The sequence below is a fragment of the Aythya fuligula genome, chromosome 3 (assembly GCF_009819795.1).
Source record: "Aythya fuligula isolate bAytFul2 chromosome 3, bAytFul2.pri, whole genome shotgun sequence".
Lineage (NCBI taxonomy): Eukaryota > Metazoa > Chordata > Aves > Anseriformes > Anatidae > Aythya > Aythya fuligula.
In genome coordinates, this window is record NC_045561.1 from 82,245,127 (window position 1) to 82,273,105 (window position 27,979).

At 43.6% G+C, this 27,979-nt stretch overlaps 1 protein-coding gene across 1 annotated transcript; it reads right to left on the reverse strand.

Moving 5' to 3' along the window:
- Positions 1 to 323: 323 nt before the first annotated feature.
- Positions 324 to 27,978, reverse strand: SLC2A12 (solute carrier family 2 member 12). The gene is made up of 5 exons (XM_032184862.1): positions 27,697 to 27,978; positions 19,676 to 20,998; positions 4,176 to 4,298; positions 1,762 to 1,894; positions 324 to 611 (listed from the first exon to the last, which is right to left on the reverse strand). The coding sequence occupies exons 1-5, from the start codon at positions 27,812 to 27,814 to the stop codon at positions 515 to 517; spliced, it is 1,794 nt and encodes a 597-aa protein (XP_032040753.1). The 5' UTR covers positions 27,815 to 27,978; the 3' UTR covers positions 324 to 514.
- Position 27,979: the final 1 nt, after the last annotated feature.

Consider the following 27,979-nt stretch of genomic DNA (forward strand, 5'->3'; position numbering starts at 1 on the left):
CATCACCCTTTACACTCCACAGCTGTCCATTTCTGCTCCACGGTGTTGACTTCCTTCATGTATGCACAGAGCTGTTAACCTTTTTCAGCCCCTTTTTCTTTAGGCTAAACTGACCAGTCTTTGGCAGCCTCCTCCTGAAAGACAGACAGGCTCTTCCTTCTCCGTGGCATCTCAGCAGCTCTTTGCACCTCCAAGCTCTTGCTGAGTACAGACAACAAGAATTGTGCACAGCATTCTGGTTTCTGTTCACCTGCTGTGTGCCAGGGGTGAGGAACCTCAAGGGAGGGATTCTGGTTCAAAACAGACAGAGCCCGACATTCTGCTGTGTTATAAACTACAACAATCTTTAATGTTGGCTGTAAACTGCCACCGACAGAAGCTTTACTAAGAAATGAAAGAGATTATCCTGCATATAGCGAAGATACCATGTACCCCATCATAGTGTCAGCATTTATTATTTTTTTTTTTTGTCTGGGATCAGTCTTTTGTTGAGGGCCGCCCTGGCTGCCCCAGCCTAGTAGAACTGCTCTTTCTCTCCCTTGGCAACTTCCACCGGCACCAGCTTCTCCCTGCGCTGGCCCACCCAGCACAGCGGGGTCTTCGCGTATTTCCTGGAGAAGAAAAGGAAAACTCGAGACAAATTACAAATTAACACTTAGTGCAGGGGGCAGAGCGTTCGCCCACCGCCTCGGGCTCGGCTGTCGGTCAGGACAGCAGCCCTCCAAAGCCCACAAAACCCCACAACAAAACCCCACAGCAGCCACGGCCCCCAGGCCCTGGCTCCGGGCCCCCGCCCGCCAGGCGGCGCTGCCGCCTTCGCTCCGGCCCCGGGGCGACGCCGCCGGGAGGCCCGGCCAGGAAAGGCCCCGGCTTCGGGCCTGCTTCGGGGGGGCGGCCCTGGGGTATGGGGGGGTTCCCTGAGGAGCCGGGCCGGCCCCCCCATCAATGTTTTTAACTTGTAGTTTCTCTAGCTTTTTGTGCTGGAGACTTCTGAGGCTAGTCCAAAAAAGCAGGGCGTATAGGAGAGTGCTGCGTTTTAAACAGCAGGGATGTGTCATCTTGTCTTAATGTATTTTAATGGTTAAAAGCAACTGGAAAGGATGAGGGCAGCACCACACAGATAATAAAAATTGCTGGTTAATTTAGGGTTGGTGACACCTGCATTTGGAGGTGGTGAGTGCTGCTGCTGTTGAACATAAACGAGTGGAGTCAGGTCACACAAAAATAGCCAGAGTGGGTCGTGCGGAGAGGCACCCGGCACCCATCGCCACCACCCTCTCACTGCTGGTACCCTTTTCATTTGGAGAGGTGGGGACACAAAACACGCAGGAAGGACTCTTACTGTCCAGAGCCACAGGGCTCAGTAAACACACAAAAAACTCCCCATCTAAAAAAGCTGTCAAAACTCACATGGTGTCTTGAAGTACTGGACATACGGTCTCTCTCCTTCCCTTTTCCTGCCCACAAGCTGAGACACACAGCCCAAAGAGGAGAGCAGCATCCCCTTCCCTCTAGGAATGCCAGTCAGCAAACGTGCTGTGGATTCAAGCACTCAGTAGTGATGCTGGAAACCACCATCACTTTGGGGTTGGTCCTTCAGTAACAGTAAAATGTTTGGCCACAGAGATCAGCGTGTGTAAGCTTGAGCCTTGGGAGAACGTGATTTTACCCAAAATACTAACTTGTTTTCCTGTTAGTGCACAGCACTGAGAGGCTTTGTCTCCCTGACACCACAAGGACACAGACATGCTTGGTACTTACTCTTTAGCCAGTTCCATGGATATTTGCTCCAAAGAGCATCCTTTTGTCTCTGGTATAAACACAATAACAAAAGCCAGGGATGCTAGGCTCATTACTGTGTAAATGAAACACACCCAGGACAAGCCAATAAGCTCTATAAAGGAAGAAAAAAAAATATTTAATTTTCAATTATTTTTTTTTCCTGCTGCCATAATTGTTTAGGACACAGCCCCTAAATCACAGGGGAAGTTAGAAAGAAGTTGGGCCCTCTCTTGTCCCTTTTATTTGTGCCAGGGTATAATTTGAAAAAGAAAAATTCTTTTGCTTTTTCTAATAGTCCTTATGAAAGAAAACTGAGGAGCCCACACTGACCCATTTAGCATAAACCCATTGATTTATTTTGTTTGCTGTCACTTTGGATGAAAACTGAGCAGCCATTGTTGCTGTTTCATGTGAGGGCACCAGGGGTCACAAGCGCCTTGAAATTCCACCCGTGTCTGGTTTTGTTGCAAATTCTTTCATGGAGCAAAAAGAGCATTTTTTCACACTGCAGCAGTTGTCTCCAGTTAATCCTCCAGGCCTGTCAGTTCCCAGGATTTCCACTGCAAGCAGTGGGTTCTGCATCAGTGGGTTCTTCGGCTTTGTGGCCGAAGACTTAACACCTAATGGGGCCAGCCAAGGACTCATGGGTTTTTGGGTCTATGGGAGCAGACGTCCTCAGCCTGAAGGGATGGACTTGGTTGCCACTGTCATGTACTTGGACAGTCCAGTGTGTGTAGGCTGCTGCAGCTCCCTTAGTTTTCTCCCCTGCTAACACTAAGCCAGAAAATTGAGACATTCTCCAGTTGTGCCATGCGCTAAAAAATGCAGCTGAAGCTGCTCTTCTAGTCAGTGTCTTCCACATCGTGTACCTGCTGACCACAATAACTACCACCTAAATTTGCTTGAAGACAGAATTTCCAATTCTGCCTTTCTGCTACAGACTAGGAACTTATATTAGCTTGAAGTTACACTTTCATAAATCCAGATTAGATCCAGCTAAGCCAGCGGAGTTACTGTAGATTTACATTCATTGTAACTGAGACCAGAGCAACAGCTAGGTGTACATTAACAAGCAGTGCTGCATGACAGGAGGGGACCTTCAGGTCAAACAGCTGATGCTAAGGACACCAGGTGTGCACTGTCTTTTTTCTGGGGATGTTTCCTTAGCTCTGGTCTGACCCAAGGACTGAACAAGTGTTGGCAACTGGAGAGCATTCACGGTTCATTTTCCAGCTTGATTTTGTCCAAAAGCAGTTCAGGGCTGCTCTGCGATGCAAACCAAAGTGTGGGGAGTGGGGACAGCTGAAATATTTGCTTCTGAGGGGGACCATGGATCTAGCTAAATTACTAGAGTAGACACGGTGAATTTGACCTGGCATATTTTGTCCTAATTTTTATCAAGAAAGAAATTATCTTTCTCTCAAAAAATGCCAATATGAAGCCTATTTTAGTCATAGATCACAGTATTAAATAATCCATTGCAAAATATACATACCAGGGTGAAATCACCTTGTGGGTCTGATAACAATTGCTTGTCTGCCTCTGCCTCTGTTGCTGAGTAACACAGAGCTAAAGAAAACCTGGAAATTCAGTGCCCTTATCTATTTTGACTTTCATCACATTTTCTTCAGAGTTACATTGAAAACCGAAATTTGCAAAACTAGAAAACACTATTTGCCAATCAATGAATTTCAAAGCTGGCATTTAACCTTTTTCCCTGTTTATCTTTAGTTTATAAATTATTCCATGGTAGTCTGCTTTCTCAAATTAAAACACCAAACATTTTTACCTTTCCCCCGGGGGGGGGGGGGGGGGGGGCGGGGAACAAAACTCTGATCCAAAAAGCTGTGATGGATCTGAACCGGCAGAACTTCCACTGACTTCAGAAGGAGCAGGACTAAATCCTAAATATTGTGTATTTTCAATTTAGTAATGAAATGTTGTTTTTAAATGTTGGGGTTCCCAGCCCACAGGGCTGATCCTCCAGGTGCTCTGACAGCATTAGTCCCTGTCATGATCCCTTCCTCTCCCTGCACCCTTAGAAGCCCTGGCACAGATGCATGGCAAGCACACAAGGTATAAGGAAGCCAAGCAGTCCAGAGCTGCTTGCCAGTCTAGCCACACACACCACAGGGGGGTGAAGGGGAGAAGGGGCTTCCACTAATCACGACTGCACTGCTGTAGGGTCCACGGGAGAGGCAGAATTGGTAGCACAGACTCGGTAAGGTGTAGAGGAGGCAGTGAAGTGATACCAACAAATGGCACCTGAGCGGGTCTCTGCATGTAGCCCCTGGGACACCGTGGCTGCAATTTTAGCAGTGCTGTTTGCATAGGGGAGATTTGTCATGGACATGAAGAGAATGTGAGCTCAGGAGGACACAGAGAAATCTTACCAGTGACAGTCAAAAACGTCAAGGAGATGAGGAGGTTTATTCCCCAGTTCATGCTGGATGTCAAAGCCATGGCCCGTCCTCTGATCCCGCCAGGGAAAATTTCACTCAGGACCAGCCAAGACACTGAAATGGAAGAAAAAGTATAAAATATCTTGAAAAGGATGGCTTTCCTTGCTGTACATTCAGGTGGGTTCAGATGGAGCTGCCTGGCAGGATAAGGCGGTTTTGGGGAAGTGTGAGTGGGCCCAGCCCCCTGAGGCCCACCCTGAGCAGTGCCAGCACCAGGACATCGATCGTCCCCTTCCAGCACGGACCTAACCCGGGAAATGTGAAAGGCCTGCGGGAGGTGAGCCTTGACAGCACATCTGCAGATGAAAGGGAGTGCCAGCTGAATAACTCTCCAGTGACATAATGCTGATGGGGCTGAGGCAGCAAACCAAAGTACTCCTGGGCCTCTGAGCAGTGCTGGCTGTTTATGCCACCTTATAAATCAACCCACCGTGCCAAGGCATGTCTGCTGTTCCAGCTCTCTGCTACATATTAATGGGATCTCTGAGGGATAAATGAAGACAGAGGTCTTGAGTTTTGGCTCCTTCATGTCACACCACACCACAGGTGACCTCAGTGCTGGTGTTTCTAGTCCACAAAAGCAAATTTGGTCACGTAGAACTGGCTGGGTAGCCACCTTGACAACAAGAGCAAGAAAAAAAAAAAAAAAAGACCCCACATTTCTACACTATTCCTGGTTATTAGGACAAAGAAACCAACCAACACATCTCCTCTAATTCATAAACACAATTAATTAGCAAGAAGTTGCTCTGTGGAGAGGTCGTGGGCTAGCAGACAACCAGCACATTAGCAAAGAAGTGCATGTGGATGAACTGCGTCTTCAGGCCCTTGGGCATTATAGATCAGTCCTGTGTGATACTGTTTCAGCAAGATAAGTGTTCATGCAAGATAACAGATGGGAGGTTCCTCAGGACGCGTGCACTGGGCAGTGAAGTTACACTGTAAAACTGGACCCTGTATGGCCATCTGTCATGTTGCATTATCCCTTCGGGGGCATATAGGGTTCCTGTGTGACTGTACTGGTGAGGGTAAGAAAGAAAAAATCCTGTGGAAGGAGACTATAAAGGACTGACTGAAATGGGAGAAAAAAAAAAAAAATCCACTTGACTGCTCTTGAGTCAACAGAGCAGATTCAAGCAATCTCAGCTCTAGATCTCTTTGCACCACAGACTCAAATTCAACAATAGTTTTTGGAGCTGACCCAGGGTTTTTGTTTCTTTGTTTCTTTCTTTGTTGTTTTTGTTTCCTCTTTTTTTCTTTATAATGAGGTTCCCTCCCACACTGGGAGACCTGGCAATGTGGTGATGTTAGTCCAGAAGTAGGAGTGAGAGTCAAGACCGCAGTGCGTGCCAGCCTGATGCTGTTGCACATAGCCCAGTGGCACGCAGTCATCACACACAAATAGCTGTAGAGAGGTCTCTTTTTATCTGACTTGGATCACAGCAAATTTAATACACTTGCTGCTAACAAGGCAGACTTTCCACTAAATAAATGCTTTAGACATATTCTGTGTTGTCTCTACACAGGATGGAAAAAGGAAAGTAAAAGAAAAAGAAAAGAAGAAGTAAAACTGGCTTCAGGAGGTATTCTTCAGTGTCAGGCCAGCTAGTCCTGTTCCTGGGGACAGCATGTGGCTGAAATATATGACACTGCAACATCTCCAATACCACACACTTTTGCAAGGACAGACTGGCCCTTTCAGGATAAATCTGATTTGTCTAAGAGGTTGAAACACAGTGTTTTCCTGTTAACAAACCCAAATACTTGAGCATCTGCATCAGCCAGAGTAGTGTTTAGCTGCTATTATTTCAACCAGCTATGTAGTCCAGACAGACCTCGCCAACGTACCAGGTCTGTTCTTTATGTCTGCTAATGGTATCTGCTTCCTCTGGCATGCCCCTGACCTCTGCTTGCCTGGCTAAGAGTGGAAAGGATTTTTCCCCCCAAAGAAATAGCAGTTGTAGAAATCTGACACTTATTACATTATGTTTATCCCTTTTCCCAAGCTGAGGCAGTGATAACGATCGATTCTTTGCTTTTAGCACCTCTCTGGGATTGTTTTTATTATCTGTACCATTGCCAAAAAGCAGCAGCTGCTGTAGGTACAGAAGGGATGTGGCTTTCTCTTGGGAAGCCAGGAACTAGGCTCAGGCTCCCATTCACAATGACTGCTGCTACCCTGTGCACGCTGTCCTGCGGAAATTTAACCTGCATGCTCCCAAAGTCACTGCAAGGAGAACTAGGTGCTCCACCTCCACCAACCTAAGCAGCTACATTTTACAGGGGAAAACAGCCCAACCTTGAAAACAGGGTCCAAATAATGTCCTGCCACCACTGCAACCGCCTCTCTGTCTGCTGTGTAATCTAATATTATTGCAGAAGCACTGCAGGAGCAGCCACACTGCACACACGCGATAGTTTACGGTGTCTGCTTTGGCAGCCCTTGGCTGCTGTTCATGGAATGCATGGGGGAAGAGCTGGTGCCTTCCAATTCAGGTGGGGGTAAGAAATGAGGCTAAGGGCTCAGCATCAGACCCTGTGCTAATTTCAACACCCACTGGATCTGTTCGGGCAGTGGCTGCAGGTAGCACTCACCCTTACTGATGTGTAGGGAATCGTGTGTTGACAGCAGTTAAGAGAAATTGTACAGCTGAACCATCTTTTATTATGGCAAAATCTGGAGAAGAAAAGCCACCCACTGCATACACAGATGTAGTTAATTGAAAGAAAATTTTGCTCTAGATCAGAAAGTGGTCAACTGTTTGAGTAAGTATTACAGAAACTCGATGCACTGAAATACCTTGCCCAGATAAGGAAGAGCAGAGGATTCAGGTATACCAACAAACACTTGGCCAGGAGAGTGACATTCACCTCTAAACAAAGTCAAGGGGACACTAAAGGAATAAGGAGCCGAAGTAGTTCAAGATGTAACTCTCCCAAAGATGCTCTGTAATATTGCTCTCCAATACTTAAGGGGGGCCTTCAGGAAAGCTGGGGAGGGACTCTGTTTCAGGGAATATAGTGATAGGACAACCAGCAATGGCTTTAAACTGAAAGAGGGTAGATTTAGATTAGATATGAAGAAGAAATTCTTTACTCTGAGGGTGGTGAGTCACTGGCACAGGCTGCTCAGAGAAGCTGTGGATGCCCCATCCCTGGAGGTGTTCAAGGCCAGGCTGGATGGGGCTTTGGGCAACCTGGTCTGGTGGGAGGTGTCCCTGGAACTAGATAGTCTTTAAGGTCCCTTCCAGCCCAAACCATTCTGTGATTCTATAATTCTATGAATATTGACTATACCATTTCAAATCCAGTATTGTTGTAGGAATGGAAGATCAAAGACTCTACCATAATATTTTGTTTCAAAAAGGGAACGGTATTAGAATCAGCATGATCTCTGTAAGTAAATTAACAGGACAGTAAGGGTAACTGCTGTAGTGACAGTATGGAGAATGCTTAAGTTACCTGATTAGAAGCTTAATAGATATATACAACCAAATAAAAGAAATAGCACAGCACAGTTAAAAAATTCAATGAATCAGCAACTGAGTGATTCATTGCATTTAACAAGACACAAACCAAGAGAAGCTAAGTGGTTTGAGCAGGGACATTTGTTAGATGGGAGGATGTACTTCTTCAGCCAATGCATATTTCAACTCTAGAGCTCACCTTCACAGGATGCTTCAGATGTGAAAAGCAGTAATGAGATAAAATGATGAAACGTTGGATGTTAAAACATTATTTCTCTGTATGTGTGGAAAAGGATCCATCAAGGACTATTAAACAACAATAGAAAAAAATCTCAACATTTTTCTTGAAGTCCGTTAACTAGCCAGAAGGACACGCTGTGCATGCAACATGTGCTTTCCCTCATGTCTTTTCTCTCAACATCTGCTACTGGCTACTGTTGGAGACAGGGTAACAGATTGGGTGGCCTTTTTCTTTGAGCCAAAATGGGCAATTTAATGAGCTTTATATTTGGGTCTTAAGGAAAGAGGTACCTCAAACCCTCGTGTGATCTCTTCTTTATTCTATCTATGCAGTAAATAAAATAATAATAATAATAATAATAATAATAATAATAATAATAATAATAATAATAATAATAATAATAACAATAACAATAATAACAATAACAATAATAACAATAAATCACAGACATATCACAGAAGCAGAAACATCTGAGAACATCTGAGAAATACTGTGAGCTTGAGGGTACTCAACATTCAAGTAAGGTACATGAATGAAAAATGTCCTTGTTTTGACCTCATTCCTGCCAGGAGGCAGAAGCAAATTGGAAGCTGCTCAGCAGCTCTCATTAATGAAATATTAGATTCTCTTGCTATTCATTTGCTGCTCAGCATTTTTTTCCTTTCCTGTATTGTGTGAGAGCAAGTTCCTTGTGGTGAGATTTAGAAGCTGCTGTTAGAATAGTTGAAAGAATTCAAGTTGCTGAGGTACAAACTCTGGGAAGAGATTAAGTGGGTTTATGGCTTAGGAAAGAAGTAGGTAAAAGTACGTAGTATGTAAGTCTTCGAAAGGAGAGGACTGGGTTGTTAGCAACAAGAGGTCCAAGGGAAGACGAGGAAGGGATTATCCCACCAGCAATGCAGGCAGATCCTCTAAGAACACATAACAAATTAATAAACCTGAGAAAGGATGCAAGCAAGCAACTGCAAAGCTGCCACAAGAAGAAGGAATGCAAAGGACATGGCTTCACCGAGGCCACGTTTTTTTTCCAGGCTTATTGCACACACACACTGGATTTTTCAAGTACTTGGTTTCTGGACTGAAATTCTGCCCACAGTTTTTTTGCCAGAGGCCAAAGAAAACAATCCCAACCGGCCATAAAAATCAATGCCTCCATTTAATAAAAGCCATTTGTCTCCCTGGCACTGCCAGAGAGATGTGAGAGTGAAGTGGCTGCTCAAAGTTAGTAACTGATGGATATGGAGAGAATGCAAGCCTGCATTACTTCGGAGAGCAGGTGAGTGGCCAGCAGAGGGTTTGCTTGCTTGCAGAGGGTTAAGTCAGATCTCAGGTCGTGTGTGTGCACATGAAAAGGAGCTCAAGGCTTCTACTGCTGAGAGATAAGGGACTCGGCAGAAGCCTCAGCTGACCTCATGCCTCTGGCTCTATCTGACAACAAGTACCTCACCCTATGGCTTTTGAGGTGCTTGAAAGTTTGATTATTGCTCCTCTCTGAGCAGCTTTACAACTCTGGTTGCAAGATGCCTGACACCACGGATGATCCAAAAGGAGCTGATGTGGTGTGGCAATGCTTAAGGTTTTTTTTCTTCTGGTATACTACATTTTTGTTTCTAATGGTTAACCCTTTAGGCTGACTCCCTGAAGTAACACATGTTAAGACAAGTGGGATTTCATCCTTTTATCTCCAAGGATGCAGTAAAGTACATAAAAATAGTTATCCACAGTTCAAACTATTTGCATCACTAGCAGTCAGGCCGAACACTTGCATGTGCCTCTTCTAAGAAGCCTCACGGCAGGACAGGGAATTCACCCTTCACTTATGACTCCTCCAGTTCGTGTTCAAGCCACAGGAAGGTTTTGGGGGAAGAGGCCTCATTTGTGAGACCAATGCACTGCCTCCTTCCACTCTTGTCTGGGCCATTTGAAGAGGAGGGCAGTGAGATGTGCATCATTTCTGATTTTCCCCAGGCATCCTTCCCCCAAAACCTCTTTTTCAATAGTTCAATATATTCTTAAGTCTATTTGCAGTGACCTTCAATTACTGTCCACCTACTTTCATGTTGAAAGAATGGACACGAACAAGAAGTTTTCTTGTATCGGTGATTCCCACATGAATGATTGCTGGGCAAGAACTGAGAGAAGTATAAAGATGTAGGAGTAACAGAATTGTCTTAGTGAAGGTGATTTGGGGTCCATCTTGCCCAACAACAGCACTCAGCAGCAAATATATCAGAAGCAATATCAGAAGGACTCATCATTAGTGTAGATAGATAATAATATATTAATCTTCACCTCTTTTCAGGTCCCCTAACAGAAGCTGATTTAAACTGATACACAAGATGACAATTCTGTTTGCAAATGGATTTCACAGCCACTGTCTCTGTCTCTCATCCGCTGTTGTGTAGGCACTCATCCATCAAGACAGAACAACTTTCAGGGCAAGCAGAAGGGAAAGAAGAGAGAGAAAAAGGGAAAAATGAAAACAGGCCTTCAAGGGAGAACATGCTTGACTACATAAATCACATATTGTCATTCAAAATGGCCTTTTAATTAAAATCTGCAGTGTGTATTGCTGTTTGTAGGTGTTTATTTGTTCAGAATATTGAATCTAGGATAATCCTCTCAGGCATTTGCCGAGGAATGACTGCGGAAGCCAGAGGCTCTAATCCACGAGGAAATCGTGCATGAATTAGTTCTGATTATAACATGTTTCACTTCTAAAAAGTATGGAGATGAGAAACTACTCATTTGGAGTGGGGTAAATGAACCTGTTTTTCCAGTATCAAGGGCCCATGTGGGGCCTCGAGGGGGTGCACAACAGAAAAGAGTTGTTGGGACACTGAAACTAGGGGCAATGTAAGCCTTTACTCTTGCAAAATAGAGATTTGTGCACATACTCCAGAAAGTTCCAACTGGAAAGGGTAAATAGCCTTGTAAAACAGCAATTTATTTAGTGAGAGGACTGCTGTCATCCATTTTTTTTAGATCCATTTAAGTCCCTCACTGTTCGCTGCTGCTCAAGCTTTGCTTTGGTTTGTGCTGGCAGGAGGTGGCAAGGAGGTGGTTTCACCCACCCACCACAAGGTGTCTTTCAGTTCAACTTCATTCATAAGAGCACAATTTTCTATGCTTGGAGTTGATTTTTGAAGGCAACAGAAAATGGGTGCCTCTTTGTGTCCCCCTTCTCTCTAAGAAAATCTTCCTGGTTTTCCTCCCAGCGCTCAGTGTGACACGGGGAACTCAAGTGCCTAAGCAAAAAAACATCACCTAACTTCATGCAATGACTTTCCTACCTGGCCAACCCCTCCGCACTTTGGCTGCCAATCTCCACCTTCCCCAGCAGTGCCAGTAAGCTACATGATTGCATGTTTTTAACTTTCCAATATATATATATATATTGATACTTTAAAAGGCTTGTTTTAGTTTGATGATCTCTACAAGTGAAATGAAATGCTGTCTTTGCACTTGAAGTCCTCTAACAGTTCTAGTTTTTGCATGAAGCTGGTCAAAAATCAGGTTTCCTCTAAAAAAAATTCCTCCAAGCCCTCTCTCCAAAAGTAAGCTGGTGTTATGAAACTCGACATATGTCCTATAAACTTTTTCACAGATCTCATTGTCACAGTGCTCTTCCCTGCAAGAACATGCTCAAGGAAAATTACTATAAAATCCTTCATTATCTTTGATATGATTATCAAAGGCCACTATTATTTACCGAATGCTTAAATGTAACACTTGACCTACAACATGAGAAGGGCAAATTCGGCTCATGATAGGCAGCCTCGATTAGCATATGAAAGCAAATACAAGATGGTATGCGAGATCCACTTGACAATGAACCACTTTGCTGAAGAAAATGCCCCTGTGGAACAAACAGGGATTGTTAGGTTCAATTACTGGTTAGTATCACAACAATACTCATTATGTGATTTTTTAAAGTGGGTCTTCTTGAAGTAGAGCACTTCATTTTAGCCAGAAGCTACTAACTAATCTGAATTGAAAAGGTATTTCATAAGTATAGCTAATTTTAAGCACTGAAGCCACTCCTCTTAAGTCAAGTAGTTCCTTTGTGTCAATAGGCTTATTAGCATACAGCCATTAGCAGAGATGTATCTGTATAATCAGAGCACCAAGATCAGAATATTGGCTCCAATCACTGTTTAAGTCCGGCAGAGTATGCCAAAAGCCAGGGAGCCATCCACCTTTCCAGATAGTCCTCCCAGGGCCAGATTTTGTGCTCAGCACGGGCAGGTTGGAGCCCTGTCATTACGGAGGCATAGGAAGTCTCGGTGTTGAACAAGGCTACTCTGCTTCTTGCAAAATGGAGCTCTGAAATAATTAGGGAGAAAACTCTTGCTGGCATTTCCATGTCTCATCACTGCAAAAACATCTTTGTCTTATTTTTTACACTTAAAAAAGCCTCCCAAATCTGTAGATCCTATCAAGTTAGATAAGAGTAACCTATTTGGCTGATACTTTAGAGGACATCTCCTACAAGTTGAAATCCTACCACTCAGCATCCAACTATCCAAAAATATCTTAAACTGGGTCGCGTTTCACTTCTACTAATCATACCATGAAAACACAAACTGATTCCTGAGTGAAGTGACTTGCTAACAAGTGGCTCCAGATAAACCTTGTCCAGGACAAGGCGATAGGACGAGTGGACAATTCACAATCCTTTCTTTATTCTTCATTTTGTTGTGCCTTGTCTTTCTGCTGCAGCTTAGTGCAGACAGTGTGTGAAATAAAGGCCACACAAGGCACCATTTGAATAGCCCGGGAATAATGAGCCAGATAAATGCCAGAAGTGTCATATTCAAACCACATGTATGCATGCATCCAGTGATGATTCAGCACAAACGCAAAGTACTAGGAGTCTTGTCTTAAAATAAAGAATCCAAGATCATTTTTAATTAGCAAAAATAAGACTTTCTGTAGTGATTTGCAGTGAAACATGCCCATTTCCCAGGCTTATTTTTCTGGTTCAGATCCAAGAAAGCATTTAAGCACTTGTGTATTTTGAGCACTTAATTTAATCCCCACCACTATCTCCTTTTCCAGAGTAAACCACAGAACAGTATAAAATTGATGCTGCTCATTTATACGAAATTTAAGGCCAGGCCAGAGCTGCTCTGCAAACTGTAGAAGCTCGAAAATAAAGCATTGCAAACAACTGTCATGCAAGGCATTGCCGAGCATGAATGCCTGTTAACATCAAATTTATGTGCACTATAAACTAATACAATAACCACATGTTTTGTAGAAGCCTGAAATATTGTTCTAATGGCAGAAATATTGATGTGAATTCTAGTCGTCCCTATCTTTTACCAGTGCTTTCCATGTTAGTGTAAGGCCATATGGCTTAGAAAGCAGAAGGACAAAAAACTAAATCCACTGACAGAATTTCCATACTGACAGTTCTCTTTCCCATAAGGTTTTCCAGTTTCTGGTAGGGCATTTGATGACCAAGAGTAGGTCCAGGAGCATTTTGTTGCAGAGAAAAAACAGTCCTATGTGGTCTGGCTCAAATGGGTGACAGGAGATATGACCTCTGGGATCAAGTACCTGGGCTGTTCAGTGTCATATGTGAAACCAGCTTTTTCTAGGTTTCTTACAGATGCATTTAGTGACTGAAGAGAAAGACATAGAAAATGTTCTGCATTTAACCATGCTAATGAATCATTCTTTACCTCAGGTAGCCAATTAATCTATGAATCACAGTGGCAAAGTCCAGTGGACTATGTTTGCTTTCAGCATGATTCTCTGGGCTTTCAGAAAATGTTCCAGGTCTGTGTTTTGGCTTGCTTAATCTGATAAAATGCATAAAGAAAGACTGCCACATAAGATTGCATTAGGAGAGTGATAGGTTGAAAAAGGGACTTGGTTCCTTCATCACCTCCACAGATTTCACTTTTCTTGCAAACCCTTGAATTTTCATCATTCTTCCACCTTCCCTACTGTCCCCAACACAGGTATAAAATTTTGCATTTGGATGACGTCAACAACTCACAACAAAATATAGACACAACAGGCAGTTTTCACATGGGAAAGCCATCGCAAATTCTAATTTAGCTTCCTGATCGCCCTAAGCCCCCTCAGTATCCACTGAGGAAAGGAGGGCTGCTCCAAATGGCAGGTCAGATAGCAGGGCTCTGAAAGCCCCCATAAGTGGGGAGAATATTTCCTTCTGTTGATTTTCTGAGGAGCCTGTCTCTCACATTGGTTAAATGTGTAAGTCTAAGCGTGTTGAAACATATGTTCCATTTTAGGTAAAAATTAGCTCAGTTTTAAAGCATCCATTCAAGCTGATATAAATTTAACTCCGATATACTCAGTACATCAAATCTGCCCAGATTTAAACTAGGAACAGGCATCTGTCGATCCGAATTAGGATTTAATCAGTAAATATTTGCTTCTATGATTTGTCCTCAATGGGGGCTTGTCTTCACTGCTGTCCCCATGTGAATTTGGTTCCTCATGGGGCTGACAGCCCCACACAGAGAGCTGCCACTGCAATGAGATGGTGCATCTCAGCAGGGCTTGCCAGAAAGCGTGGTCACTGCTCCCTCTTAGCGAGGGGCACACGCCAGGGGACATGAAATCACAGTCTCTCCTATGGGAGAAATTTCATTAGTGTTAAACTAGGAACCCAAGGGCATCTTGGTGGCTTGCCATCTTTCCCCGCCCTAGGATCACATGGGTGCTCAAACTCTGGTCCCACACATCTCAGATTTAACTTATTCCACTCTTTAACAGGTCTTAATCAATACCATAGTAGTGCTAGTCCTACTAGCACGTACTTACAGGAGCTGTGCTTTGATGGGACTATAAGAGAGATGCAGAAAAGCAAGGTTTCCTTAAGTTCTAAATCCTCCCCCATGAGCCCATTATGCATTTATTTGTCCATCACAAAACTACATATATATATTTAGATTTTATGTCTATCTAGATGGATATATGTGTCATTTTTTTTTTATGCCAAGCCCCATTCCTCCAGATGCAGGCACTGATCCCTGCTGGGAGTGTGGCATCCACAGCTCTGTGTGTGCTGGGTGGTCTTTCAGTGTTCAGGGTCAGGGCATCCCAGCAGCTCTGAGAAGTCTCCCAGAAGAGGATCCTGTGATGGCCTCCAAGAGAACTGCTCTGAGAGTTCAGCCTCTGGTTACAGAGAGCTGCACAAAGCTGCCTGCTGCTCAGGGACATGCAGTAACACATCATTTTCTGCCATGGGTCCACAAAGGGATAAATACCTATGGACTTCATGCAGGTTTTGAGGATGGCTTCTGTCAAAAAAAAATGCCCCTCAGTCCTACGTGTAAAGTACTTTCACTGATTTCCGCACTCTCAGCATGAACGTCAGGGATGTCAGCGGAGCTGATGCAATTTGCACCAGCAGATTATCCTGACATTTGTTGGCCAGCTGCCTAAACAACTTTGCAGTTGTACAGAAATGTGTTCTAAGGACTGACAGAGGAGGAAGAAAAAGCTCTTTTGAACAAGGCACCAATGCCATAGACTCAATCCAGATGCATGCATTCAACATCCCTCTCTCAATAAGTGTTCCCCATTCCATGGTAAAAAAAAAATCCCTGTGATCTGCATGGATCTCTTCCCTTGAACTGCATGCAGGACTCCTGTGTTATATGTGAAGAGATACCTGAGATTTGTAAAGAAACCACTGGGAGGTCCTGTTTTGCTCTTATATTTTTTCTGCTAGAACAAATTCAAGCCTGAGAAACAAATGCCCTTTGGGTCCAGTCTGTGTTAGTGCTGAGTGAGTTCCTTCCAGGCCTTGGACTTGTTGGAGCCCCTCTGATATTTGTTGGATGGAGAGGATTAGTTCCAGAGCACACTGCATTCCTGTATTAATGCGCTACATCTCTCTTTCACCAGCTTATTGGTGAGGTCACCCAGTGCCAAAACCCTGGGCTTATGCTTGCAAAGACCTCCATGGATATATAGGAAAACATGGAAGCAAGTTGTCCATGCATGAGTGATATTTAGCTTTTGATCCTAATGATGCAAAAGGAGCAGATCATCTGACACCCAAATCTGAATTTTCATTGAGTCACTGAGGGAAGCATCAGGGTTCTGGCCACCTGCTCTGTTTCGGAAAGGCTGAAGGTGCCCTACAGTTCTTAAGCAAGAAAACTCTCTTGCATATGCTCCATCTGACTCCAAGAGTCCCACATTTACAGCCTTATTTTGGAAAATAAGTCTGATACTCCAGGAGTTTGGCTCTCCTGGTTTCTGCATTTTGGTATGTTCCACCATACAGTGGTGATCCATGAAGGAGGTGACACTTCTTTATAAGAAAGGACCCCTATTTTTGCCCTCCCCCCAAGTGTTTTGAACAGAGAACCTGCAAATGAGATGCTCTGCAACTATTTCAGTTAATTCTGTGCCATTTAGTGAATGGTTATATGTGGGCCCGGCCCTGACTAGAAGAATTTCTCTGTGTTTTCTTTATGTTAAACAAATTTTCAGGGCCACACCTAGCTTCAGTGACGCATTGGTGATCTACTTCCACACTGCACTCATGCCATTTGCCTGCACTCACTGCTCCCTGTGCAAGGCATGGCAAGGCTGTTTCTGTGAGGCTGAGACTTCTTGTGGCCCCAGCAAGCCTCTTTGCAAACACTCACTGGATGCAGCACAGAGCCCTCATTGTGTTCCTCGCCCTCCACGTAGCAGCCAGATTGAGATTTCTCATGGGCTCCACAGATATCTTTCCCTACTGAGAAAAATTCATCCTCGTGTCACTTTTCTGATATAAAGCAAAGGTAACTCAAGACAAAGATGTGTGTCAACTGAGTCCCCTGTGCTAGTAGCTGCCTGGAGGTGCTCCTGCAAACACCACTGGAGAAACAGCATGTGCTGTTCTGGAGCATGATGCAATACTCATTTGTTGCACCTACAAAACGTCCTTATGATGGCGTGAAATTGAGTGCGAACAAGCAGTTGGATCACATTTCATCAAACATAATTAATCCATAACAGAGCAACAGAAATGCTCCTTTTATCTTGCCTAGGGGTTGCTGATATAAACACAGAGCACCCCTGAATCAAAAAAGTAACTAAACAGATGCTCACCTGCCTGTGAATTCTTTTGTAATGCAGAAATGGCTTTTATTGCTCATGGCCTGTTTTTGAGCACTCATCAGCTTGCTGCATGAGTGCTTTGATAAATGGCAATAAATATATTTAGCATATCTTTGGTTCATTAAAAAATCTATCTACTTAATGTAATTTGGAAGCAAAGGAGGAATCATGGAAAAATGCAACATTTACGAATGCCAGCTGTGCAAATCTGGATTGCAACTAGCTCTTTGGCTAGAATCCCCCCCCAAAAAAGGAAAGAAAATAAAAGGAAAAAAATAATTTATAAAAAGAGCTCAGATTGCAAGCTCTGCCCTATGAAGAGTGTGCCATTTACCTAATGGTGCTGCACAGGCTCTCCTTTATCCCTGCAAAACATCAGACAGGAAGGACTCAAAATAAAGTGGCTGAATTTGTTCCAAAAGTGGCCCAGCGGAGAAGAGGGGAAGAACAAGAACCTCTCTGCAGTTTGTCCAGAAGAGCCTGATGGGACCTTTAGATCACAAACAGACACATCCCCAACACTGCTGCCACCTGAGCCAGCAGAACAGGCAGATGTAGTGCAGAGCAGGAGACATGAGCACTGAAAATACAACTGTGCTTGGTTTCAGTGCTTCTGTCCCCAGGCACTGCCTGGCCGTGGTGGGCGGTGAGCGCTGGAAGCAGCGCTGTAACCCCGATGCCTCGTCTCTCTGCAGAGCAGACAATGGCAACTGGTCTGGTCCAGACCACAGACCAGATTTAGAGATGAATAACATAAACATGTTAAAACTGTTTACTTTATATAGGCGAAGGGGCCCACTTATTCTTTACACTAAGAAAGGCACACTGAGGATAAGAAATCTAAGCTTTTAAAATACATTCAAGGATTTGGACTCCAAGCAACAGATGTTGAAGGCTGAATATGAGAAACAAACCAAAACCTCCTTCCCAACCCAGACTGTCCAACCACAAGAGATCCTTTGCATATTCCAACAACTTCTTGATTTTCTTAACCTCGTGTTTTCTATGCATTGCCAGTTTTAAATGAATACTGTATTTTTAAATTTAGGGAATTGTCTTGCAAGTGTGTGTTTGTGTTTTGAAATACCTGTATTTCTCCTGGCCCCGGCCTTCACTTCCTATGCAGATGCACCATGGCTTAATTGCACATGATTTTAACAAGCTGCAGCCGAGATGGTGCCTGTTTTTCCCCATTTGCCATTTGAGACTTTCTTGACTTGTGCTCTCAGTCAAGAAAGATTTCAGAGAACAAACACGGGCCTCAAAGACTTCTCAGATTAGCATGGCACACACCTTGGTTTCCATAGCCCCCAAGGAAGCAGGCATTGTTATCACTAGCGTCACATCGGGCCTGCCCAAATGACCAGGAGCACATTTACGGCCAGGTCAACAGGAAAGCTGATTTCAGCAAGAGCCCAAAACTTCAGTCCAAACCTGAAGCAGTGCTCCTGCCCTGAGGGTCATTAACTGTGCTTTTGAAACACCCAAGGAAAAGCTAATGTAATATTTTCTTTTCAGGGCTGCACCCCTAGTTTTGGACTTGTGTCACTGAAAGCCGAATCTAGCCCCAAGATGGTCTGCAAGGGAGGAAACAATGCTGCAATAACACAGCCGAGCTTGCTGCCCTGGCAATGGATGTTTATCTCACGCAGCTCTCCCAGTGAGCAATGTTTAAAATAAATACTGCAGGGGAGAGTTGCTGTTAGTGCAATTGTTGGGCTTTATTCTTGTGGAAGCTTTTTATCATAATAGTGCAGCAGGAGTACAGTGTGTTTGCAAGTCAAGTTTGAGCCAGGGCACAAGAGCACATGAAGTCAGTTAATAAATAATGGACTCTGTGCAGGTGCTTTTTGCAATGTGGCTTAAAAAATCAACCCCTTCAAAGTAAATTAATATGCAAGTCCTATTAAAGCAAAACAAGACAAAACAAAATGAAGGGATTTAGTTCCTAGTGCCCGGGAACGGCAGAAATGTTCTCCTCAGGAGAAGTGTCTCCTCGACAAGTGTGACAGCAGCTGCAACAGTGCCTCCATTGCACAGCGACTCTCCTTCATGTTCTTCCATTTCATAGAAGCACAGGTAGTGATGATGATGACGATACTTAAGTTTGCTCATGAACTATGATGCTTTATATTCCCTAACTGTATCTGAAGGCTGTTATACAGTCAGGGGGCCAGATCCTCAACAGGACTCAGGCACGCTGCCATTCTGTGGATTTAATGGTGTTTTATCATGCAGAGGTCAAGAGCTCATCATAATCTTGGATTTATGGGTTAGCAGCAGCAAATGCCTACATCTTCACCTTCCCTGTGTAACAACACTACAGAACATGAAGAGGAAAAATACGCAGGAGCCCTGTAACTTTGCTGGACAAAGCTCACACCAGTTTCTGACTTCACTGGAGGTGAACAGTTAATTTCACTGAACTGAAGGGAGATAAGACCATTGACCTTAAATGGGCAGGACCTCTTCCCAAAAAGTACACCTTGGGCTCACCAGGACAGACTGTGATAATGCCGATGCGTATTAGCAGAAAACACTGTCATCCCAGCACTTAATTCACTGTTAAGTAAATCATTACAAAGAATTAGAAAAAAAAAAAAAAAAAAAGAAATACTTACTTGGTCCAAGACCTATGGAAAAGGCAGCAACATAAACAAGCAGGCTGGCCAGTGAGAGCCATTTCAGGACAACGGGAACCTCCCCACTTTCTGTGTGAGATCCCATCATGCTTTTGCCTTCTGCCAGGGTAGTCCTGTTCAGTTCTCCTGTCCTGGCAACATCAGGGTTTCTCTGTGTGTCGAAGGAGAGTCTTTCTGGTGAAGCCATACTAGAGAAGAGGTCCTTGAGACTCCCATTGGTGACACCAGTGAGGTTTCCTGGTCTCTGGAGGTAGGAATCCTCTGGAGACTGGCTTCTACAGACATTGGTGAAGTTCACGTGTATGTTGTGGTTCACTAAGCCCATTGTGACCAATGATACTGCCATAACAGAAGAGCCAATACACAGAAAAGTTTTACTTCCAACTTGATCCACAAAAAACGTGGCTGGGACTGTGCTGACCACTTTAACCACTCCAACTCCAGTAGAAGCCAAACTGGCGGCCTCATTGCTCTGGAACCCAACTGACTTCAAAACAGTTGATGCATAGAATAAAATGTTGGGTTGCCCGGTTGTTTGCACAAAAAAGACTAGTGTGAGCCCCACCAACATTCGCGCCCTCATGTTGTTCTTTGAACGAAACAGGTCCAAGAAACTATACTGATGTTCGTCTTTCAGGGAAGACTTGATCAAAGTGAGTTCTTTAGTAGCATCTGAAGTTTCCCGTAGTCTCTCCAGTATTTTTCTTGCGGCTTCATCATTATTTTTCATGACAAGAAACCGAGGACTTGGAGGAAGAAAATACATCGCAATAGCCTGCAAGGCACCTAATGGAATCACAAGGCCAAACATATACTTCCAGCCGTGAGATACGCTGGCAAATGCATAGTTTGAAATATAGGCAAAGAGAATGCCTATCACAATCATGAGTTCATTCAATGATACAAGAAGGCCTCTTCTGTGCTGTGGGGCAATCTCGGCAATATATACACATGTCGCAATTGATGATAATGATATGGAAATACCTATGGCAATCCGTCCCACAATAAGTATCCCATACGATTCATAGGGTAGTAAAATCAGACTTCCCAACACAAGTAAAGAAGATGCAATAATTATTGCAAACCTCCTTCCAAATCTGTCTATCAGGAATCCACCCGTAAGGGATGCAAATAAGGCGCCAAAAAGAAGGGAACTTACAACAATTTCCTGCTCCTTGCAAGAGAGTGCTAATATGCTGCTCATCTGAAGAAGTGCTCCAGAGATAAGGCCTAACTCATAACCCATCAGAAGTCCACTTACAGCAGCAATGGCAGAAGATAGAAATGTAAATGTTCCACAGCCTGAAATAAGAGAGAAAAAGAAATTGATAGCATGATTTCTGCAACATTCTGACAACCAGTAATAAGGTTTTTTGGTATACCAGCCCTAAAAATGTTTCATTGCTTTTAGGCAGAAGTTAGGTACATACAAACCCAGCAGCAGTGGCTATATACAATGCTGTTTTTTAAAAGAGTATATATATATATACATATATATATATATATATTAGTATTAGTAATATTAATAATTATTATAATTATTAGTATTTATATATAAAAATACATTTATATAATGTTTAGTTCATGTGATTGCATATCATAATAATTAATGTTTTTAGTTTCCTCATCTTCCTAAACAAAAGTCAATAGGATTTTGGTTGGGCCCTAAATAATTAGATCTTTTACTGCAGAATATTATTGCAAAAGGCAGTATTGACAGTGTAACCTTCTGGTAAGAAAGCAATTTTTACCTTGAGGCATTCTCAGGGTTTTTCATGTAATGAGTTGCGGGACTCTTGTCCACCCAACCAGTCTACTATGGGCAATGAAAGCAATAATTTTCCAGCCAAATTGCTTCAACCTTGATTTCAATCAGTAGTATAATAACCCCTCACCACTTACTTTGCTTCATCTGAAGATGCCATGATGGCTGCTGGTACCAGTGATTTCTTTTTCTTTGCCGTATTAAAACATATGCACTGACAAACAGGCTGATCCAGACAGCCAAGATATTTGAGGGAAACAAATCTTTGAGGTACAAATTTCTGAACTATCTGGGCTTTGCTCATCACTAATCTCAGATTTTTTGGAATATCAGGATCAGATATTTTGCATAGTTTAGGTCAGCCACAATGTCAGGAATAAAAAACAGATGGTGAAAACCTAAACCAAATGGAGATTATATGCCTTTGAACGTCCACTTTAAAATAAATTCATTTTATGCAACTATGATACATTGTTTGTTGTTACAAGATAGATTTAACTGATCCTGTTCTACTAACTGTGAAGCCTTTTGCACCCTAAACTTTGAGGAATATTTAGTTTGTTATTGTTGGTCTTGTTCATTCTCCCAGTGTGATTTTCCTCTCACCATGATGTTGGCTGCAACACAGCTAGGAGAAGAGTAAACTGACTTCTGATTTCCTGCTTAGCTGGAGAGATAGCATGTGTCTGAAGAGAGGTAGCTTTTGCAGCATAACAGAGTCCATACTTCAGTCAATTCTCCTGCAGCAAGTATTTTCCAGCTTGGCTGGAAAGTGGTATACAGCCCAACAGAAAATTAAGCATAGACTGTTTATTTTCAGTTTATTTTTCTAAGGCATTAAGGCTCTCTGATCATGCTGACTGCCTGAAAGTACCTTGCCAGTAACTTTTGAGCACATTGGCGAGGATCAGTCCCATTTAAGAGAGGATATTGCATTTCTGAAGAAAACCAGTCAAGGGGAGGCAGAGAGCGGCCTAGCAGGATATCTGTACTACTAAAACAAACAATGCCAGAGCCCAGGCCCCGACCCTGGAAGGGAGCCATGTATCCAACTGCATTGTTGGCATGGTGTCTGGCATGATTTTGCCCCGTGCCACCTCGCGCTCTGCTGACAATTCCTGGACACGGCCTGGCTGGTGGCACAAGGCCACCATCACACCCTGCAGCCAGCCCACAGGAGGCCAGGTTATTTCGGAAGGCAGCAGAGCTTAGCTGTGTGGGCATAAGCCATCCCTCCAGGGTCAGAGGATATGTGTAAGCCCATTAAAGACGGGTATTGCCTATCAGCTCTCCTGCTTGGCCCTCGGTTTGCTCTCTTTGAGCTAGGCAGCAGCCCCATGTTATTGAGCACCCCCAGTACGCATCAGCCCACACTGCCCCTTGCCCTAGGCTGGCAGGCAGGCCACAGATGGCAAGAGACCTGTGAAAGACACATGGTTGTGTATGTGCCTGAGCATGGCACTTGTTTTAAACAGAGGTTAGTACATGGGTTATGGCAAGGTACACATGCAATATTTGTTTTATCATTGCAAAAACTAATTCTCCCTCCCCTTTCTATTTTTGACTTGCCTGGTTGCTGTGCATTACTAGCTCTGGAAAATGTACACTTCCAATAAACCCTGACCAAAAATCAGAGATGATGATACAACACTGTTGTATTACTTTTATCACAGTGTTCTGCCCAGACTTCTGCTCAGTGTTGATACCAGTGCTTGCTTGGATAGCCCTGCATTTTCATCATTGACACATTTAACCTAAGATTTTGGATTAATCTGTATATTATGAAGCCAAAAGAGACCATTGTAGTCATCTGGTCTGATACTCATGAACAGCACAACATAACCCTTTGGACACATTTAAATGTATTTTTATTTGAAATAGGTCATTAAAAATATTAAGCTTTGATTTAGAAAATGCTAGTGGTTGAAAACCAATGACTTTAAATCGTACATTGTGACAATGGTTAATTGCTTTTATTTCAAATTATCTATAATTTATTTCTGCATAACCTGATTTCTGCAGCCTTGACTTCCAGTCATCAGATCTCACTCTCCATTTGCCTGCATGTAACTTTGTTCACTGAGTACAAAATTATATCCTGTCATCAAGTCATCGCACAGATGTCTCCTGGATAAACTACTTAGCCTGTGAGTCTTTACAAGTTTACCAGTCCCTTAAGTATTCAAAGCTCTGTTCTCTGAACTCTCTCCAGATTATCAATTTTAATAAATTGGGAACTGGATCCAGTGCTGCTGTAGTGGTTGCACAGTGCCAAATGGGAGTTTTCGATTCTTGTCCTGCTCCTGGTGGAGATTTCGCTCAGTACCGATCAAATGATTGTCAGAGCAGTGTACAGGAGCTCACTTTCAGCTAGTTACTCTCCAGGACAACCCATTTCTTCTATGACCAAGTTCTTTCCAAGGATCTCAGTGTGTTTTCTTTGGATATGGCCTAACCGTTTACATCCTAACCAGGAATGAAAGTTACTTTGCGTTTGGCTGTGTTAAAACACATAGGGCGTGTTCAAGTTTCCTAACTGAGAGAAAGGCAGCATCTCTAGATTTTTTCTGTAACCATTTGCAGAAAATAGGTACTTCTAGATATTTGAAATGGGTCAGATGCCTATTTCTCTTCATTGACTATAAAAGGAATCTGTGTTGCTTGCTCAGATGCAGATGTCTAAAGTTAGCTGAGAGGAACCCCAGACATGATATTTGCTTGCAGGACAAGCCATCCTAAGTTCATTCAACCAGTAATATATCTCATTTATTAATCACCTATTACCTTTATCACCCTCAAATCCTCTAGGTAACTAAGAAAAATGTTAAATAACAATGGGACAAAAACCTTAAGGACACAGCCTGGGCTGTGTCTCCTATTTTTGCTCTGAGCTCTGTGTCCTGCACAGCTTTTAATTTTTTAAATGTGCAACTGCCAGTTTGGTATGGTTCCAGTTTCTTACTCAAAATGACAGTGGCAATTCAAATATCTTAAAGGAGTCTGCCACCAGCACTGTTCCTTATAACCCAGACTCTCCTCTCCCCAGCCCATGGTCCTCAGAGCAATGCAATGGAGGAGATTATTTATTTTTAATCAGAGAGACTCTACAAGCTGGGGGTGGAGCTTGGATACCTGGAATTTGCTAGGGTAGCACTCAAGGACATATATACTTTTTGCATCTCCAAGTGCAGCACCTTGACAGATGTCTTCATGTTTGTATTTTACTGGATCAGCTGGTACCCTTGTTGGTCTGCTGGTGACACATGCCCACAGTGGTATAGAAGTAGCTGCGGGCTGTATTTAAAGAGGACCCCTGAGTGGAAAGCAGGTTCTGCTGTAATACAGAGGGAGACAGATTTTCTTCCTGCAATGATAGAAACAGACTCAGCAGCCAACTTGTCATTCCCAGGCATTATTCTGCTGAGAAACAGTCTTATATCACTAGGAGGTTTTGCTGTAACTGGTGTACCTAAGACCTGCCTGCTCAAAACTGCCTGCTAAGTTAAGCCCTGAAAACTCTGCTCAGTTTTACTTTGTGGTCTTCCTCCAGACAAAGTTCTCTTTGACTTCAGCATGTTTTGCTTTAACAATTCAAGATAAAGCATACTGCAGTAGTTGTACTCACAGTCCTTTTAAGTGTCGTTTTTAATGAAGTTGCTGGCAGTTCAGATGCATTTAAAAAAAAAAAAAAGTTTCTTAAAATGTATATTCCTCTTATTTTTATGAGATGCCTGCAAAATACATGGCAGTGTGCAACCCAAGGGAACAAACTATTTTAATGATGGCTTCCAGAGAAATTTCTCCTTCTGCCTGCAACAAACCCCATGGCTGACGAGTGCATGGCTGGTATGTGACAAGTGATTGGAAAGTCTATTATTTAGTTTCTCCATGTAAACAAAATGGTTTTTCATAACTGTTACTCAGGTCAAAAGCAGCACGACTTGGCAAACAAACTTATCTTCAAGAACGTTTGCTGGAAATGTTTATTCTTTGTTCCTGAAAAGGAGAGCAAGAGCAGTTGCAGTATAGCAGTGTACTGCTGATGGGACTGGATGGGGCCAAGCTAGTAAGGGTGTGCTCTTTTCTATTTATTTTCAAGAACATATTTGGGAAAATGCAGCCTTTCTGAAGGTGAAATACTTGGTCTGCACATGCGCTTCATGAGCATTACGGATAAATGATCTGTGCCAGGAAAGATTTGCAAGCAGTTCAAGCTGGGAAACAATGCTCTTTCCCCCTTTCATGTGCAGAAGAGCTGTGAGAGATGTCTGCTCTTTTCAAATCCTCATGACAGCATGATGTTCCACATCAGTCCAGATACTAAGGTTTCTTTGGTGCAGTTTTCCCTTTCCTTCTTTCAAGAGAACATGATGTATATAGAAAAACATACTGAGTTGGAGCAGGGGGAGATTACTTCTTTATGTAATCTGTGCAAATGCATCTATTTTACTAGGAGGGGAATTCACAATCTCTTCCTACATGGTGCCTTCTTCTGTTGACTTCAGAGTAACTTGAGGTGAGAAATGTCTCAAGTTGGAATGGAAAGACATTGTCTTTCAGGAAGAGAGAGTATGTTTTTTAAATCCTTAGGGATTCTTTGATATATTTAGACATTTGGAAGGTGAAATCAAGCTCTGTCAATCCTTGGTTAATAAGCACAGGTGAGAAAATAATGATAAGTTGGGTTCACTGCATAGATTTGAATCTGCAACACAGATGATTATCCCATTTTCAGAATAGCTCTTTGACAAACATGACTCCTGCCATCCAAGTGTGAAAGGCCAACCCAAAGCAAACATTTTGTAAACGGAGCTAGAAAAAAAGGCAGAAGGAAACTAATGTATCACACATTCTCCTGCATCTAAATTCCTGCAATGGTGGGAGGTATTGTGTACTTTATGTACCATAAGTCTGATTAATGCATCGTGTAATATTGAGACTTCATGAAAAAAAATGTCCTGGAATTGATGGAAAGATAGGGCAATGCAGAGCCTGGGCAGAGCCAGCCAGGCCATCTCTCCACCTCTCAGCGCTCTGCCATGCATTTTCATTATGTCAACAGGCAGCCTGGCCCTTCATTAAATTAAATGGTTTCTAGGCTTTGTTTTGTTATTTTGCAGTAAGAATCAACAACTTCTCTTAATTCCTAGCAATGTGACCACATTTCTCAGGTTACGCTTTAATTTCTGAGGGTAAGGCCAAGTGTGTAGCTTGCACATACTCTTCTAATCGTAGCCGTCGCTTTGCTGCCTGTTTATTGTAACTGCCGTGTTTCCCTTTGATAACGCCATCCTGTAGCAATCTGCACTGCTCCCCCATACCCTTAGGTAATGTTAAATATGTCTGCACACCAACTGCCTTTCTGTTCTTCATTAACCTCTGCTTCCTCTGCTCCCAGGTGTCAGCAGATGTTTCTGGACTGATCGTTACTGCACTCTGACAAAGGATTTGTGCCTGTGCTATCTAAGCATGCACTGGTTAGTCAGTTCATTCATTTTTACGTGAACAAAACTTGCTCAGGACATCACAGTAATTTCTGGCTTGCAACAACGCTTTCCTGTTTGGGCACAGCTATCTTGTGGGTGAGAAATGTCACATTTGTGTGTCGTTTTCATTTGATCTTATTGCCAGTAGAAAGGACCCGAGATGCAAAACCGCACTGTAACTTAAAAACGCTGGCTGGGGGTGACAGCAAAAGTGAAGAGATATGAAATCTAGCTTTAGCACTCAAAAATCATTTCACAAGAAATTCTGCCATTGATCTCTCCATGTGTCAGCACAGAAACCCTGCTCCCTCATGAAGTGCTAGAGTAGAAGAGACAGCAGGGAGTCCCTGTGCCCCCACCCCAAAAATTTCCCCAGCATGAGCAGGTGCCCTGCTCACATGGCCTCCTTGGACTTCAGTCCCTAGGGCTGAATCGAGCACACAAGGGTTGGAGCACTGCTCTTATCCCAGGTGCGGCGGGTTCTCTGTTCAGGTGGCTGATCTGCGTGAAGGAAAGGATTTACACCACAGACAACCCATGCACGAAAGATGGGCCTTGAGGGAAAAGTATCACATCTGCCCTGATGCAAGACTAAAGCCGTCGTTCCCCTATTTGCCCTCTCGCTCTGTGGGAAACCGAGGCAGTGTGTATGCCCGCAGTCCCCGCGTCGTGCTATGTGGTTTTCCCACATCCACACCAGCTGCACGCTGCTGTTCGGTAGCACCCAGCCCCCGGCCCCACCACCTTACCTGCTGCAGCCGGCAGCTGGCGGAGGCGCCTGCTGCCTCTGCCGCCCTCCTCATCCTCCCCTGCTCCCATCTTCTGGCACTGCTGGCCCAGGTCCTCTGCACTCTGCCCGGGTACCATCGCCGCTCCAGCGCCCTGCTTCGCACCTTGGCCACAGGTCCCTCAGAGCACAGCCCTCCTGCCCCGGCCAGCCAGGGCAGCCCGGCTTATTTTCCTCATGGCAACAAGTTGCTGAAGCTGGCTGAAACCAAATGCGAACCGCAAAGTGGTTTGTGAACAACTTTG

Excerpts from the sequence above, each read along its gene's own strand:
- SLC2A12 (XM_032184862.1), bottom strand. The coding sequence starts at position 27,814 with ATGGTACCCGGGCAGAGTGCAGAGGACCTGGGCCAGCAGTGCCAGAAG. Across the intron at positions 1,895-4,175 it reads GACGTTTTTGACTGTCACTG|AGCTTATTGGCTTGTCCTGG; the intron begins GTAAGATTTCTC and ends CTTCCTTTATAG. Across the intron at positions 612-1,761 it reads TCCATGGAACTGGCTAAAGA|GAAATACGCGAAGACCCCGC; the intron begins GTAAGTACCAAG and ends TTTCTTCTCCAG.